This window comes from Primulina eburnea, chromosome 18, assembly GCF_022965805.1.
Source record: "Primulina eburnea isolate SZY01 chromosome 18, ASM2296580v1, whole genome shotgun sequence".
Taxonomy (NCBI): Eukaryota; Viridiplantae; Streptophyta; class Magnoliopsida; order Lamiales; family Gesneriaceae; genus Primulina; species Primulina eburnea.
Window position 1 is genome coordinate 28322795 of NC_133118.1, and position 17847 is coordinate 28340641.

The 17847-nt window shown below is 36.8% G+C and overlaps 1 protein-coding gene across 1 annotated transcript; it reads right to left on the minus strand.

The window, feature by feature from the left end:
• Positions 1-211: 211 nt before the first annotated feature.
• On the minus strand, positions 212-3823 carry LOC140819687 (MA3 DOMAIN-CONTAINING TRANSLATION REGULATORY FACTOR 1-like). Its single transcript, XM_073179863.1, has 2 exons — positions 2276-3823; positions 212-2169 (listed from the first exon to the last, which is right to left on the minus strand). Exons 1-2 carry the CDS (start codon positions 2408-2410, stop codon positions 361-363), a joined length of 1944 nt encoding a protein of 647 aa, XP_073035964.1. The 5' UTR covers positions 2411-3823; the 3' UTR covers positions 212-360.
• Positions 3824-17847: the final 14024 nt, after the last annotated feature.

Consider the following 17847-nt stretch of genomic DNA (forward strand, 5'->3'; position numbering starts at 1 on the left):
ACCTTTCGATAAACACTAGATAAATCATCAGTCTTAAATGTGCTATCAATTGATATTATATGATTCATGTTTCCAAAAATATATTTCATAACAACTTGTTTCTTTTTTTTTTTTTTCTGAAAAAGAAAAAGAAAAAAAGTATTTACACTAAATTTATTTCAAAATTACATTCAAGAAATGCCATTTGTATGTACTAAATCGTTCATAAATTTGTTTATTATATACCCTTCCTAAAATACCATGTAAAATATAAAATATATGCATCTAAACCATCGTACCAAACAACCAAAACCTATTTTATGCAACACAAGACAACCTCTATACATCATATGACAAGAAACCACAAATACATGTTTCTGATCAAGAAAATGCAACTGCGTCTCCTTCTGCAGCCGCAAACGAAGGCGTGAGCCAACCTCTTTCTGCTGCATACTTTACATAAAAACCAAACTTATCCTTGGCGTTTGGAACATCAAGAGCCAGATCTTCAATCCCATCTCTCATCCTGCTGAAACCTTTCGTCATCTGAGTGATCGTAATCAACCCTTCGTCAGAGCAAACTTGCAGCAAATCCAGAAACCTGTCATTTTGCTTCTCCATCGCCATAACCAGAGCTTTCTTCACCACCTCATGATTGAAAAAAGGCATGCTCAAATCACGGATGCATTGGCAGGCCTCATTTAGCACACCCCCGCTCTCGTATTCCTCGAGAAGTTTTTGAATCTTGTCTTTTGCATCCTCCACAGCCCAGCCTGTACCACCGCCCCAGCACCTCAAGATCCTCTCCCCAGCGTGACGTGCTGCTATGAGTGATCGAGCTGAACACACAGTTTCACTGCCACTACAATTTGGTGGCAGCCTGCTGGCTATCTCTTCCAAGTTTAGTGGGGTGAGGACATCATCTATGACAGCTCTTGCTAGGAAAAAGGCAAGTTCATTTGAAGCGTCTAAAATGTCAATTGCTGTGTCTTCTGCAGATTCCAGTAGCATAATAAAACCATTGATTATGTCTTCTGTTGAAAAGATCTCTATATGAAGCACTGAAAGCAAAACAGAGGCCATTTCTTTCTCTCTGTTTCTCCTGTCCAGTGCTAGAGTCACGAGCTTCTTAAGAAAAATAGGTTTATGCTTTGGCATTCTTAGATCTTCCAGGCTTCGAATCAGTTCAGGGATATCATCTGAGAGGAAGTATTCATGAACTATAGCGATAATTTCTTCCTTGTAGCGCCTCAATTTTTCGTCATTTTTGTTTGTTTTTTTCTCATCCTCAGTCAAAGATTTTAAGTAAGCTGTGTCAAGCCATCCATCAGACATTGCTTGGGAAATAAAGGGGTAGAAGAAATTCTTGGCAGAAGGAATATCAAGGGCAAGATCATCAAGGCTCTCAAATACTCGAGTAAAACCCTTTACCATTTGGTTTGAACTTATTAAACCATCATTTGCAGCTTCCTTTAGCAACTTCAGGATGAGTGGTTCTATTGTTGGTATCTCCATGGCAAAAACCAATGCTCTTTTCACAACTTCGTGATGGAGAAATGGAACACCCAACTGTCTAATACATCGAGAGGCTTCTGAAGCATCTCCACTCTCCACATATGTTCTTAGAAGTTCAGTGATTTTTTTCTCTACCTCAACAACAGTAATATGTGTACTTCCCCCCCACCGTCTTTCTACAAGTTCTGCATAGTGGGGTGCTGAGAGATAGCTTTTCTCAGCAGTTTGCAGCACCTCAACTCCCATGGAGGTTTCTGAAAGCATTTTTCTGGACTTGGTTATGAAAACAAGAGGTAGAATATCATCAACCAAGGCTCGAGCAATAAATAAAGCAAGAATTTCAACAGTATCCAATACATCTATTGCCAAATCATCTGCAGATTCAAGCAGCATGAAGAATCCCTGCCTAATCTGGGCTGCATTTATAACATCAGCATACAGAGCTGACAACAAAACCGAAGCCATCTCCTTCTCTTTGGTATGCCTGTCCATGGCCATGGAAACGAGGTGCTTAATAAAGTAGGGATGGTACTGACTTGATCCTAGTTCTGTGAGATCGGAAGCAGCAACTTCTACATCACCGGTGTTAAAGTAATCATCTATTATCGAGATTACAGCCTTTTTGTATTCATCCAAAGTATGAGAGGCATTTGATCCAACTAACTCACAAGGTTCCTACTCAAGAAAAGAACAAAATCTTCTGTGAAAACAACTCACTGTAGATAGAAAAAGGAGAATGTTGCAGTTCAAAATAGTAAAAGAAATAAAATTATGATAGTACAGGGCCACTGTCGTAGTTTGAATCCTTTTGATCAATACAAGTTTCACCAACAGTATCAAGCAGATTGCTCCAAGTGCCTTTGCCTCCTGTGCCATCTATTATCATAGTTAGCTCATTACAATACGATGAATGCATAGAAATCGAAGAAGTTGCAAAAAAATAAAATCATGACCTCAAGCTAAAAGAGTAATATTTTTTAAATCCGTGTCTCCAACTTCAAATGACACAGTTATCACCACATAAACTGTAACTTATATGAAAATACCAAATAATAAGATGGGTCGCCATTCTTCTTATTAGCCCCACTACGGATTCCAGCTATTTATTCCATACACTGCCACTCTAAAAATTGGGAACCAAAAAGTTTAGGAGATAAGATTGAACCAGTAATTCAATGACATAATCCTAGGTATAAACACTAATTATTCTGACAGTAAATGGTAAAAAAAGAGTTAAAAAAGTTTGCACACAGAATGCCAACTAGGGCTTTGAACAACCAAAGCCGGTTCATGAGCTTTTTGAACTAAGTTGATTAATATTCAATTACTTAAAATTATAGAAGTTGTGGCAAGCTAGAACATGTTAGAATATTTCTTTTGACCTGATTGGAGCTCACATTACTTTGTTTGATAGCTCGCGAGCCGCTTGTGAGCTTTAATATTTTAATTCATATATAATAACATAATAAAAATTACATGACTTCAATAACTTGAGCCTGAGATTGAGCCTCTGTCTAATAAATCTAGAAAATCAAGTTTAAACTAAATGAATGGGGCTCAAATTTGAACTTTAAGTCGAGTAAACCCGAATAGTTTAATTTTTAAGCTCTGGGCCAGGTAAAATTTCGAGCTCGAGCTTGGATGTGAAAAATTAATAGTTTTCGGATCGATTCATTTCATTCTCGCTCCTTATAACATGAACTTATAGTTGATCCACTGTCCACTAAAAAGCATGTTAAATTATCCTCCATCTGCAGGCATTTCAAGATGCTGGCCGAAGATTTACCCGAAGGGTAAATAGTCCTAGTGGCATTCCATATTGAGCTGATCATAAAAGGTCTATTCATTCAATAACTGAAAATTCAATCCAACAAGGGCATAAACAGATTCATGTTTCCTTTTTGCATGTATGAGAAGCAAGTAGCATGACGCACAGACAACTGTTTTTTCCACAGAAAAATAAAATCCATGATATTCAATAGGAAAAACCCAATTCAACAGAAGATTCCAATAATATGCGAGTTTCTGTATCAAACCAACTAGAGTATGTAGAACTTCAATGGGCATAGTCCAATTCAGCCCAAGATTTCAACAAATTTATTAAGCTGAAAAAATGATAACTATGTTATATTACATGCACACAATAAAAAATAAAATTATTCAAGACAACACTTGCCAAAAGAACATCAAGAAATCTTCCAGTGAACCATCTACTGCAAAAACTACTGACTAAAAATATAATCGTAAATGAAAAATGTCACATGCAAAAGTTCGGGAACTCGTCAATCAGACAAAGTAGCATACCACAAACAACAGCTATTCCAAGTCAAAGACATCTCAAGAATGGGGGTGGGCGTGTTGGATCCTGTTTTCTACACGCCCAAACGCAGCGGAAGATTTAAAATTTTTATTTTATTTTGAAAAACAAAATAATATTGCTTTAGGCGCTCGTATGATTTATCTCAAAACATTCATAGGGCGTTAGAATCGTTATACCTTTGGTGAATAAATCACTGGACACCAACCGATCCGGTATAATAGATCTGGCTCTTGATGAATCCCTACGAACTTTCTTCAAGAAATCCTCCTATCAAGTCCACGACTAGATTGCTTGATCCTCTTCTAATTTGCACTAGAAAAGTAGAAGAGATTTTACGTAGGAGAGAAATAATTGAGAGACGGCTCAAACCCTTTTCTTGAAAAGTTGGCAAAAGAATTTTGGAGAATTTTATTGTGATTGTCGAGAATCACAAATAAGAATTGTGGTTGGTGGCTAGGGTTTTTTTTTTTGTTTGAATTTGTTATTTATAATTAAATTAAACCCTAATTACATAATTAACATTAATGGGCTTGATTTAATTAATTGAACTAGTCCAACTAGTTTAATTAATTTAATCAAAGCCTATTAAAACTTTAATTATTTATTATGTTGGACTTGTACTCCTACAAGCCCATTAAACATAATACCCACCATATTTAATTTATTAATTAATCAACTCAACTTTTGAGCTTAATAAATTAAATACATTATGAATTCAACATTTGAATTTATTATTTAAATTATAAATTCAACTACTTGAATTTACATCACCTCCAAAATTTAATATTTAATAAACCCAACATTTGAGTTTAATAAATTAAATTCTCAAATTTTATAAATTCAACTCCTTGAATTTATTCTCTCAAAATTTAATTATCATAAATTCAACTCCTTGAATTTACTATATAATATAAATTCAACTTTTGAATTTATTCTCTCAACGGGAACAAACAATCCAGTACTTGTGTGACCCTCAATGGTTCAGGGATACAGCTAGCCGTGGGTTCACAACTCCTTGTGATTCAGAATAACATTTATTCTTATTCGGGCTTACCCTAGTTAGCCCCATTCTATTCATCATCACCTTGATCAAGAATGTCAGAACTCATTTCTGATTGCACCCATCGGATCATGGTAAGAGCGTCTAGTAGCATCGCCCCATGATCCCCTAGGTATCACTGATAGTGCCTAAAAGAACCAGTCGATTATGATTAACGTACAGTACGGTCCCTTCATCTCATATATCCCGATCGAATCTGCAACCATTGGTTCATCGAGGGTTGCATATTAATTCGATAACTATGTGTTACATATAATAGTGGCATCGCGTGTACTATTGGAGAACTCCTTCTCCAACGTACATCTCATACTCTGGCCAGAGATTCCATGCACTATTATTACATCAGATCACATAGGATATCCACACCCGTAGGTGAGCGGTGAATCCCCGACTACAATGCACTGGCTCCTATATGTGTCGCGACTGTACCCAACCTCGCCACCTGATGACTCTCCTGGAGCCGGTAAACGAGTCAAAGCACAGCCCTAGCATATAGAGCCTCAGAGTTGTCTCGGGTCATAAGGACTAATGGTGTACAATCATAACCACGGACTTATCCTCTCGATGAATGATAACCACTTGGAAAGTCCGAGGGAGGGTTGTTCGGTATAATCATCATATGACTACCCATCTGTATGTTTGGACATCTCTATGCCCTTACCAAGAAACGCAGTACACAACATCACAGACGCTAGTCTCGAGCTCAAGCGACCTTTATCCCTGTTTTAGGCGGCTGAATCGACTAGGAACGAATTTAGAATATGCAGTGTTTACAAATGAGTTTCAATATCGAATTACGATTCATTTGTATTAAAGCATAATCAAGGACTTTATCTATGCTGCTTGCATGGGTATACAGATAAAGTATAACGAACCATGAAATAATGAATTATATTAAAATAAAGATTGTTCTTTACAACCGAGTCAATAAAATCCCTAGTCAACAGTTGACTTGCAGGGCATCTACTCTAACAATCTCCCACTTGCCCTAAAGCCAACTACCCATAAACTTTAATCCCATTGCTTCGCGATGCTTCTCAAACAATGGTCCTGGTAAGGGCTTCGTAAGTGGATCAGCAACGTTATCTGCAGAGGGGACTCTTTCAACTGATATGTCTCCTCTTCCCACAATCTCCCGTATGATGTGGAACTTCCTCAGTACATGTTTGGATCGCTGATGAGACCTTGGTTCCTTTGCTTGCGCAATGGCACCAGTGTTGTCGCAGTACAACGGGACTGGATCAACTCCATTAGGAATAACGCCCAACTCTTAGACAAAATTCCTCATCCAAACTGCCTCTTTGGATGCATCAGATGCAACAATGTATTCAGCTTCAGTGGTGGAATCCGCAACGGTGTCTTGCTTGGAACATTTCCAAGAGACAGCCGCACCATTTAGCATGAATACAAAACCAAAGGTCGATTTCGAATCATCTACGTCACATTGGAAGCTAGATTCAGTGTAGCCTTCCAATTTTAATTCTCCACCCCCATAGACCATGAACAAATTCTTAGTCCTTCTCAAGTACTTAAGAATATCTTTCACGGCTTTCCAACGCATTGGACCAGGGTTTGCCTGATATCTGCTAGTAACACTCAAAGCGTAAGCAACATTAGGACGTGTCGATATCATACCATACATGATACTACCAATAGTTGACGCATATGGAATACGTGTCATCATCTCTATCTCCTCATCAATTTTGGGACACATAGCTTTAGATAGAGTAACACCATGACACATTGGTAAGTATCCTCTCTTGGACTCTTCCATAGAGAATCGTTTCACAAATGGTATCGATATAAGTGACTTGGGTGAGTCCTAGCATCCTCTTTGATCTATCTCTATAGATTTGTATTCTCAATACGTAGGATGCTTCACCCATGTCTTTCATGGGGAATTTACTGGCTAACCATACTTTAGTTGATTGCAGTAATCCTACATCATTCCCAATGAGCAGGATATCATCAACATAAAGTACTAGGAATGTCACTGCACTCCCACTAACTTTCTTGTACACACATGGTTCCTCGGGATTCTTAGCAAAACCAAACTCTTTGATAGTGCTGTCAAATCTGAGGTTCCAACTCCTTGATGCCTGCTTGAGACCATATATTGATCTCTGAAGTTTGCATACCTTATGCTCACTTCCTACTGATGTGTATCCCTCAGGTTGAGACATATAAATTTCTTCTTTGATGTCTCCATTGAGGAATGCAGTCTTTACATCCATTTGCCATATCTCATAGTCATACCATGCTGCTATGGCTAGTAGTATTCTAATGGACTTAAACATAGCTACTGGTGAAAAAGTTTCCTCATAGTCAATTCCTTGCTTTTGAGTATAACCTTTTGCAACCAGTCTTGCTTTGAAGGTCACTACCTTCCCATCCGCCCCAAGCTTTCTTTTGTAGATCCATTTGCATCCTATGGGAACGATTCCCTCAGGTGGATCCACTAATGTCCAGACTTGGTTTGAATACATAGAGTCCATTTCTGACTGCATGGCTTCAAGCCATTTAGTTGAATCAGTATCAGATATTGCTTCTTTGAAATTCATTGGATCGCATCCAACACAAGGCTCATCATGGCCTTGTTCATGAAGAAGTGTATATCTGGCAGGTGGTCTAATAACTCTATCAGACTTTCTAGGAGCTTGTACTTCAACTACTGGTTCTAGGGGATTAGGTTCAACTTCTAAAGTTGAGGGAGTATCTTGAATTTCTTCAAGTTCTATCATCTTGCCTTTTCTATCTAATAGAAACTCCCTTTCCAAAAAGGTGGCATTTCTTGAAACAAACACTTTTGCTTCATTAGGATGATAAAAATAATATCCAATAGAATTCTTTGGATATCCTACAAAGTAGCACAAAGTGGATCTACTATCCAATTTGTCTCCCACTGTCTGCTTCACATAAGCAGGACATCCCCATATTCTCAAGTAAGAATACTTGGGAGGTTTCCCCATCCATATCTCATATGGTGTTTTATCCACTGCTTTAGTATGGACATTATTCAACAACATTGCCGCAGTTTCAAGCGCAAAACCCCAAAACATTGTAGGCAATTCAGTGAATCCCATCATAGATCGAACCATGTCCATCAATGTTCGATTACGACGTTCAGAAACACCATTCAATTGTGGTGTTGCTGGTGGAGTCCACTGTGAGAGAATCCCATTCTCTTTTAGATAACCCAAAAATTCAGCACTCAAGTATTCTCCACCTCGATCAGATCGAAGTGCCTTAATACTTCTTTCTAGCTGATTTTCTACTTCAGATCTGAACTCTTTGAACCTTTCAAATGCTTCAGATTTATGTTTCATCAAATAAACATACCCATACCTCGAATGGTCATCAGTAAAGGTAATGAAGTAGGAATGCCCAAATTTTGTGCTAACACTTAGCGGGCCACAAACGTCTGTATGGATCAAATCCAATAGACCATGTGCACGTTCTACTTTTCCATTGAATGGAGTCTTAGTCATTTTTCCTTTTAGACAGGACTCACAAGTAGGTAGAGAATTTATGTCTGACAAGTCAAACATGCCTTCTCCCACTAGCTTGTGCATCCTTCTTTGAGAAATATGACCTAGTCTAGCGTGCCACATTTGTGCGGGATTTGGATTTTATATTTTTCTTTTGTTTGTTGTTGTTTTCGTATGCGCTTGGACATTGTTTAAAGGAATCTCTTTCAATTTTAAGTTATAGAGATCATTTGTTAATTCTCCAGTTCCAATCAAACATTCATTCTTGTATAAATTGCAAACACCTTTAGCAAAAACACAAGAATAACCATCCCTATCAAGCATAGAAATAGAAATAATGTTTTTAACCAATTCAGGAACAAATAAAACATCTCTCAAAAATAACTTAAAATTATTGTCCAAAATTAAAGTAATGTCTCCAATGGCAGTAGCAGCAACCCTTGCTCCATTTCCTAGTCTTAGAAAGGTCTCACCATCTCTAAGCCTCTTGCTTCTTCCCATCACCTGCAAATCATTGCATAGATGAGAACCACATCCGGTATCCAATACCCAAGAAGAGGAATTAATAGAAACATTAACTTCAATATAAAACATACCATGGCCAGAACGCTTCTGGGCAAGATACTCCGCGCAATTACGCCTCCAGTGTCCAGGCTTGTTGCAGTGGAAACAGATTTGTTCTGACTTGTCAGGCTTTGTGGGCCCCGGATTAGGTTTCTTGTATGGTTTTTTGTTAGGCTTGTTCTTCTTTGGAGGGGCAGAACGCTTCTTGCCTTTGTATGGGGCTCCCTTTTTCGTGCAGGACGAAGAACCCACTAGAAAAACAGGCTTATCCTTTTTGATTGTGGCCTCATAACTAGTAAGCATATTGACCAACTCTTCAAGGGTGGCCTCAAGCTTATTCATATTAAAGTTAACCACAAATCCATCGAACGAAGAGGGCAGAGACAGCAAGAGAATATCAGTCGAGAGCTCACTAGAGATAACCAAGTCGAGTCCCACCAACTTCTCGATGAGCCCAATCATCCTAACACCATGCTCATGGACCGAAGCCCCATCTCGCAAGCGTGTAGTCATGAGTTCTTTAACAACAGCATATCTCTCTGAACGAGTTTGTACAGCATACAATTCTTTCAGATGTAAGTGAATGTCAGCAGCATTCACAGCCTCCTCGAACCGCTTCTGCAGTTCATTCGACATAGAAGCCAACATGTAGCTCTTAGCTTGAATGTCATGGTCCCACCATTTTTCAAGCTCAGCCAATTTAGTCGGAGTGACATTTGAAGGTGCTTCCTTCGGTGGCTTCTTATCAAGCACATACAGAATCTTTTCCGAGTTCAGAACAATCTTTAAATTTCGAAACCAGTCATTATAGTTAGGGCCAGTCAATTTGTTTTGATCGAGAATGATTGAAAGCGGGTTACGAGTAGACATCGTATATATACTGAAAATGAAAACAGATAAATGTTACTGATAATTTTAAAATAATTCTAAGATATAAAATATGGATTTCATTTTATAAATTACCCTCCCACTATTTTGACATTTCCACCACCCTCTGATGAAAAAGGGAAATCGTATTTCCTTAGTAGGCACGTAGAGTCCAATTAGCCAATTATAATCCCGAATAATATCAGCCAATTATAATTTCTAAAAGGTAGAGTCCAATTGCATCCCTATGCAACCTCCGCGTGTTTTGCCTCACGTTTAATAGGACCCAATAATATGACGCCGTTTATTTTCACGTGTCAAACCAACCCATCAATATTGAATTGTAGTGGACGGTCGCCATGAGTTCCCCCAATAATATGAGCCGAAGTCATGGGAGTTCCACTCAATTCACATCATATGTCCGGTGGAAGTCACAGCTTTCCGGCGTACAGGCCTCCCCAATAATATGAGCCAGACACTGTCCGCGGGTAGCGATCAACATGCAACCACGGTTGATGGAAGGCAAGGAAAAATTAAACTCTTTTAATTTTTACTTATTCGGTTTGATATAAATTTTGAATCATATTCAAAATGAGGGATTTTAATTAAAAAAATTTGTCTCATCATTTTATTTGAAAATCGCGTGCCACGAGTTTGTATGTTTGCCGGATTCATGCAACTATATTATATAATAATATACATACATGCATACTACTATATATCACATATATCATAATATGACATTCAACAATAAATAAGGATGATCGATTGCCAACACTAATAGATCCATGTGAGCCATACATGGATCCAGGTCCAAACCTAGGTGAATGCAGGGATGCAAATGCAACTTATTACAAAAGCTTCCAATATTTTACATGTCTTCATCTTGATCATCGGGCCCACCATCTTCCAGTCTTGATCTCCCACTATTTCTAATTATTACATTTGAATAGTCATGGCACATAAGGGATACATCTCATGGGGGTGGGAACGGGCCATAAACCAGGCCCACTTTAATAATATCAAATATTATAAAATTGAATAAAAACAGTAAAATATCCTAACATACACCTAACACATTGGTCAAGGCTCTCGATCATCCTTCATGCATTTAATATCAAATATTAACATCAATTTAATTAAACAATTTAATTAATTGATAAATCATATATCTAATAATTTTATCACTAACCACCACAATTATTAAAGAATTTAATAAATTAAATAAACTCTTTTATTTAATTTCCAATTAAATCAATAATAATTGATTTCTTATAAAACTCATTTTTACCATAAATAATTAAAATCATATTCTAATTATTTATTTTACAAAAAAATTATTAATTTTCCAAAAATTAATTTTCCAAAATAAAAAATTGAATCAATTTCAAAAATATCAATTTTCCCCATAATTTTGAAAAATCAGAAAATTGCACCCCGGGCCCAAACAATTCAAGCCCATCAATTTTGCACGCTTCCCGAGACGATCCCGGGTCGTCGCCCCCGCTGCCCGCCCGCTGCCCGAACGTTTCGGGCAGTGGCAGCAACCTGTGCGCGCAGGCGCGCACAGGTGCGCGCAACGCCGCGCGCAGCGTGCGGACGCTCCGCACGCTGCGCCGCGTTGTGCGCCGCGCGGGGCGGCGCACAGCGTGCGGACGTTCCGCACGCTGCGCCGCTCTGCGCGCGCCCGCTGCGCGTTCCTGCGCGCAGGGCGCTGCGCGCTGCGCGCGCAGCCCTGCGCGGGGTCTGCCCGGAACTGTTCCGGGCAGATCGCGAAATTTTTTTTTTTTGTTTTTCCGAAAAATTTAATTTTATGGTGCATCAATATTTCTGAAAATTTTCTTGTGTGGTTAGAAACAAATTATTCAATATAATTTAAATCATACGATTCAGAAAACCTGGCTCTGATACCACTGTTGGATCCTGTTTTCTACACGCCCAAACGCAGCGGAAGATTTAAAATTTTTATTTTATTTTGAAAAACAAAATAATATTGCTTTAGGCGCTCGTATGATTTATCTCAAAACATTCATAGGGCGTTAGAATCGTTATACCTTTGGTGAATAAATCACTGGACACCAACCGATCCGGTATAATAGATCTGGCTCTTGATGAATCCCTACGAACTTTCTTCAAGAAATCCTCCTATCAAGTCCACGACTAGATTGCTTGATCCTCTTCTAATTTGCACTAGAAAAGTAGAAGAGATTTTACGTAGGAGAGAAATAATTGAGAGACGGCTCAAACCCTTTTCTTGAAAAGTTGGCAAAAGAATTTTGGAGAATTTTATTGTGATTGTCGAGAATCACAAATAAGAATTGTGGTTGGTGGCTAGGGTTTTTTTTTTGTTTGCATTTGTTATTTATAATTAAATTAAACCCTAATTACATAATTAACATTAATGGGCTTGATTTAATTAATTGAACTAGTCCAACTAGTTTAATTAATTTAATCAAAGCCTATTAAAACTTTAATTATTTATTATGTTGGACTTGTACTCCTACAAGCCCATTAAACATAATACCCACCATATTTAATTTATTAATTAATCAACTCAACTTTTGAGCTTAATAAATTAAATACATTATGAATTCAACATTTGAATTTATTATTTAAATTATAAATTCAACTACTTGAATTTACATCACCTCCAAAATTTAATATTTAATAAACCCAACATTTGAGTTTAATAAATTAAATTCTCAAATTTTATAAATTCAACTCCTTGAATTTATTCTCTCAAAATTTAATTATCATAAATTCAACTCCTTGAATTTACTATATAATATAAATTCAACTTTTGAATTTATTCTCTCAACGGGAACAAACAATCCAGTACTTGTGTGACCCTCAATGGTTCAGGGATACAGCTAGCCGTGGGTTCACAACTCCTTGTGATTCAGAATAACATTTATTCTTATTCGGGCTTACCCTAGTTAGCCCCATTCTATTCATCAACACCTTGATCAAGAATGTCAGAACTCATTTCTGATTGCACCCATCGGATCATGGTAAGAGCGTCTAGTAGCATCGCCCCATGATCCCCTAGGTATCACTGATAGTGCCTAAAAGAACCAGTCGATTATGATTAACGTACAGTACGGTCCCTTCATCTCATATATCCCGATCGAATCTGCAACCATTGGTTCATCGAGGGTTGCATATTAATTCGATAACTATGTGTTACATATAATAGTGGCATCGCGTGTACTATTGGAGAACTCCTTCTCCAACGTACATCTCATACTCTGGCCAGAGATTCCATGCACTATTATTACATCAGATCACATAGGATATCCACACCCGTAGGTGAGCGGTGAATCCCCGACTACAATGCACTGGCTCCTATATGTGTCGCGATTGTACCCAACCTCGCCACCTGATGACTCTCCTGGAGCCGGTAAACGAGTCAAAGCACAGCCCTAGCATATAGAGCCTCAGAGTTGTCTCGGGTCATAAGGACTAATGGTGTACAATCATAACCACGGACTTATCCTCTCGATGAATGATAACCACTTGGAAAGTCCGAGGGAGGGTTGTTCGGTATAATCATCATATGACTACCCATCTGTATGTTTGGACATCTCTATGCCCTTACCAAGAAACGCAGTACACAACATCACAGACGCTAGTCTCGAGCTCAAGCGACCTTTATCCCTGTTTTAGGCGGCTGAATCGACTAGGAACGAATTTAGAATATGCAGTGTTTACAAATGAGTTTCAATATCGAATTACGATTCATTTGTATTAAAGCATAATCAAGGACTTTATCTATGCTGCTTGCATGGGTATACAGATAAAGTATAACGAACCATGAAATAATGAATTATATTAAAATAAAGATTGTTCTTTACAACCGAGTCAATAAAATCCCTAGTCAACAGTTGACTTGCAGGGCATCTACTCTAACAGGGCGCGGGTTGAGTACCCGACAAGTCGGGTAGTAAAATTTACCGCCCGACACCAACCTGATCATGTCGGGTACCCGAACAAAAAAAAAACAATTTTTTTAATTATTTTTTTGAAAAATATATGTATTTTTAACATTTCACAAAAAATATGTCATTATATCACTTTATGATTAGTCATTTGTCTATGATTATCCACAAAAAAAGCCATTTATTTTTAATTGAATAGACGGATAAACCCATAAAAAAAGTAAGAAAAAAAAAGCATGTATCGGTAAAATTACCCGAACCCGATAATGTCGGGTACCCGACGAACCCGAGTTCTATAAAAATACCCGACCCGATCGGGAAAATTCGGGTACCCGATACCCGAGAATAAATGCTCACCCCTACCTGCGAGTGACCTGTTCTAAGCATTAGTAAGCCCAGCGTGTTCCAAACATATGGTTGTCTAACATCTGTCTTGACGAACTCCCTCATTTTCGAACAAATTTCGTTGGCCAAACGGGTGGCCTAACATGCATATAACATAATAACCTGAGCTCTGATATCATGTTAAAATTGAGATTTGGACCTAACTCAACTCTAAAAGCTAGCTCATGACGAAAAGATCGTCCAAGTTTATATATGCAACTCTCATATATGCTAACAATATTTTATAAAAGTCGGGGTAGGTTGTTGTTGCACAATATTAATTGCAATGGCTAAAAACAGTTTAAATGACAACTTCTATAAACTTTTCTTGCTTTTATCGTGTCCGAGTATGAGACATTGGCATTTGGCAGGTCCATAACAGAAAAGGAAACTTCACCATTTCAAGGAGGATGACACGCTGGAGAGTTTCCAGTCCTTTCCTTCGCATTAATTCATTTTCAGGTTCAGGTATAAATCATGGTGAAGATGTGAAAACGAAAACTTACAGTTTTAAGACTGCTAAGTTTTTCTTCACGAGAACTGGGTACCCCTAGGCCATTTTGGTCAGCGTCTGTATCAGCTCCATAGCAATCAAGAGGGTACGTACCTCCGCCTTACCAGTTCTGGAACGACATTTCCCAACGTTCTTGGTTTGGGAAACTTCCCCATCCAACGCGTCTACATCTTTATGCATCAATGTGATCTTATCTGAAATCGTTTTGTTGGGATGCAACTAAAGTCCCATATTGGAAGATCTAGAGAAAGATCATGAGTTTATAAAGATGGAATGATATCTCCATTGGTATGAGGTCTTTTGGGTGGTTCCAAAAGCAAAATCATGGTGAGGGCTCCCGATAAAAATCCTTGATTAAATTCTCAGGGTGGTTTATGCTCCCAGTATTCATGTAAGGTGTGCGCTCCAACGCAGTGAAGTGGAGTAACCTCGATTGGAGGACGAATAAGGCTTGAGGGGAGGCTCGGACCATGAGAATAATAGTGGAACTTCGTTTGAGAGGAGGATTGTTGGGATGCAACCAAAGTCTCACACTGAAAGATCTAGAGAAAGATCATGAGTTTATAAAGATGAAATGATATCTCCATTGGTATGAGGCCTTTTGGGTGGTTCCAAAAGCAAAACTATGAAAGTTAAAACCCAAAGTGGACAATATCATACCAGTGTGGAGATATCTGGATTCCATTGGTCCTAACACGTTTCATCGACAACAGTCCTAAAAGTAAAAAATCAATGGATAATATTGACATTGTCAAACAAATGACGAATATCACTCGCTCCTGAAATCAAAAGGTTTTCTACTCTGTAATTCTTCACTCTGATAGGCTGATGTATGGATGGTGTGAAATCGGGCACCGATTAAAAAGTAAAAATGTATATTTCTTTGTTGAAGGAATTAGGAGAAAATGAAATACAGCCGCTTACATCAGAGAATAAGGTTGATTAACCATAAGAGTAAGTCTCTTGTGAGACGGTCTCACGAATCATTATCTGTAAGACGGGTTAACTTTACCTATATTCACAATAAAAAGTAATACTCTTAACATAAAAAATAATATTTTTTCATGGATAACTCAAATAAGATATCCGTCTCACAAAACACGACCCGTAAAACCATCTCACAGATGTTTTTGCCTAATAATAGAGTGAGGATAGATAGAAATATGGCCTCGTCCGGCTTATTGAAGATTCTTTTAAGAAAAAAACTATTACTCCTCGAATCAGTGGTGTTAGACACTGACTATTGGAACAGGATGAAATGGATATTCATCGGCCATCATGGTTTCTTTCTTCTCAGGGAACTTCAGCACAACCTTGTTGATTCTATCTTGAATAATATCCTTAAATGCTCAACATGAATTTGTAGCATGGTTGTAGGAATTATGGTATCTGCAAAAAATGTGACGAAATTCTCCATTGTCGGAGAAAATAAAAAGTTTCCTATTTCTTGAAGACATCGAACGTGAACTGACTGTGATTTTGGCTTTGAGTTATCGACGAACCGACTTTAACAGTGTCAGCAGTCATGTGCTTCAACAATGGACATAAAAAAGAACCAGATTTACCAACTTCTACTAATGTCACATCCTAATTATAATAGGAACCAACACTAGTCTTTCTCCTTCTTGGTTCTTCTTTCAATGATTCCTCGTACTCGGCCATTCTAAAAAGGGAGAAATTAGCATTGATTTACAGTCGTGAACGGGTCTATTAACTCCACTGACTTTGGGGCTCTCCCCCGCCATGAATCTGATTCTTATCGCACGAACTCAATCTTCTCCAACTCCAAGTCATTTCGGGGCAAGCGAATCATTTATAACGAAGAGGTAGAAACCACTGAACTTGGTTCTGTGGATCTTCTTCCTCGACTCAAAATCCAGTCTCTATGTGCCAACTAAACACATTCAGGTTCCGTAGAAACACCTTACACTTATTTTTAAATTTCTTAAATCTCTCAATGAACAAATAAGTGGTTTCCCCCGAGCCTTTTTTTTTTTTTTGGGTCAATTCACCTTAGGTAATTCTGGACTAAACAAATCTATATACCTATAAAAGTGTGGATGATGGGCAAAGTTTTTTGATTGTGATTTTACTACATTGCCCAAAAACTATGCATTGTTTGTATTAATTGCATGGGCATTGGTGGAAAAAATATATAAAATTTAGGGACAAATTTGGGATAATGGATTTGTAATGTATTGATTATGTATTTAATTGAGGTATTTATTTTTTTGAACTCATTAAACACATGAGGATCATAGTGTTTTTATTTTTTTAATAGAAAATTGTAAAATAAGAAATTTTGAAAATAATATTACATAAAAATTGAATCGATATTCGATAATAAAAAATATATTAGAAAAATAATATTTTCTTCATACATAATTCTTACAAAAAATATTAAAAAGAATATGTATTTAACTATTATACTTATAAAAGTACAAAAAGAATAACAAAATTTTCCTTGTAAATTTTCTACTATTCTCATAAATTGTGTATTGTGAGATTAATTGCATGAAAATTACACAATCATTAAATACATAAGGATTAAAATAGTGTTTTTTTTTTTAATAAAAAATTGCAACATAAGAATCTTTGAAAATAATGTTACATAAAAATTGAATAAATATTTTATAATAAAAATACATTAGAGAAATAATATTTTCTTGATACATAATTCTTAGAAAAAATATTAAAACAATAGCTTTTTTTAATTTTAAAAAATCATTAAAAATATTAAAAGAATATATATTTAACTATTATACTTATAAAAGTGTAAAAATAATAACAAAGTTTTTCATTGTAAATTTTCTACCATCCCCTTAAATTGTGTGTTGTTAGATTAATTGCATGGAAATTTTCTACATAATTTATGGGAAATTTATGCATTAAAATGAATATATGTTTGATAATAAAAATATATTTTTTTTTATCTATAAACCTACGTAAGTGTAGATAATTGACAATTTTTTCAATTGTCAAAAGATAAAAATGACATCCTCATCAATACAAATCCAAAAATTCAATAAAGATATATTTGTAAATTTCTAATTGTTATAAGTGTAAAAGGAAAATATCAATTTTTTTTATTTATTCCACCTAATATATAATTAATTAGTAGCCTAATTATTCCACATCATATATAATTAATAGTCTAACAATTGCTAATGAATTATCACTACAATATACATTGATTGTAATAATTTATATCACTTCAA

Excerpts from the sequence above, each read along its gene's own strand:
- LOC140819687 (XM_073179863.1), bottom strand. The coding sequence starts at position 2,410 with ATGCATTCATCGTATTGTAATGAGCTAACTATGATAATAGATGGCACA. Across the intron at positions 2,170-2,275 it reads CAAACTACGACAGTGGCCCT|GAACCTTGTGAGTTAGTTGG; the intron begins GTACTATCATAA and ends TTTCTTGAGTAG.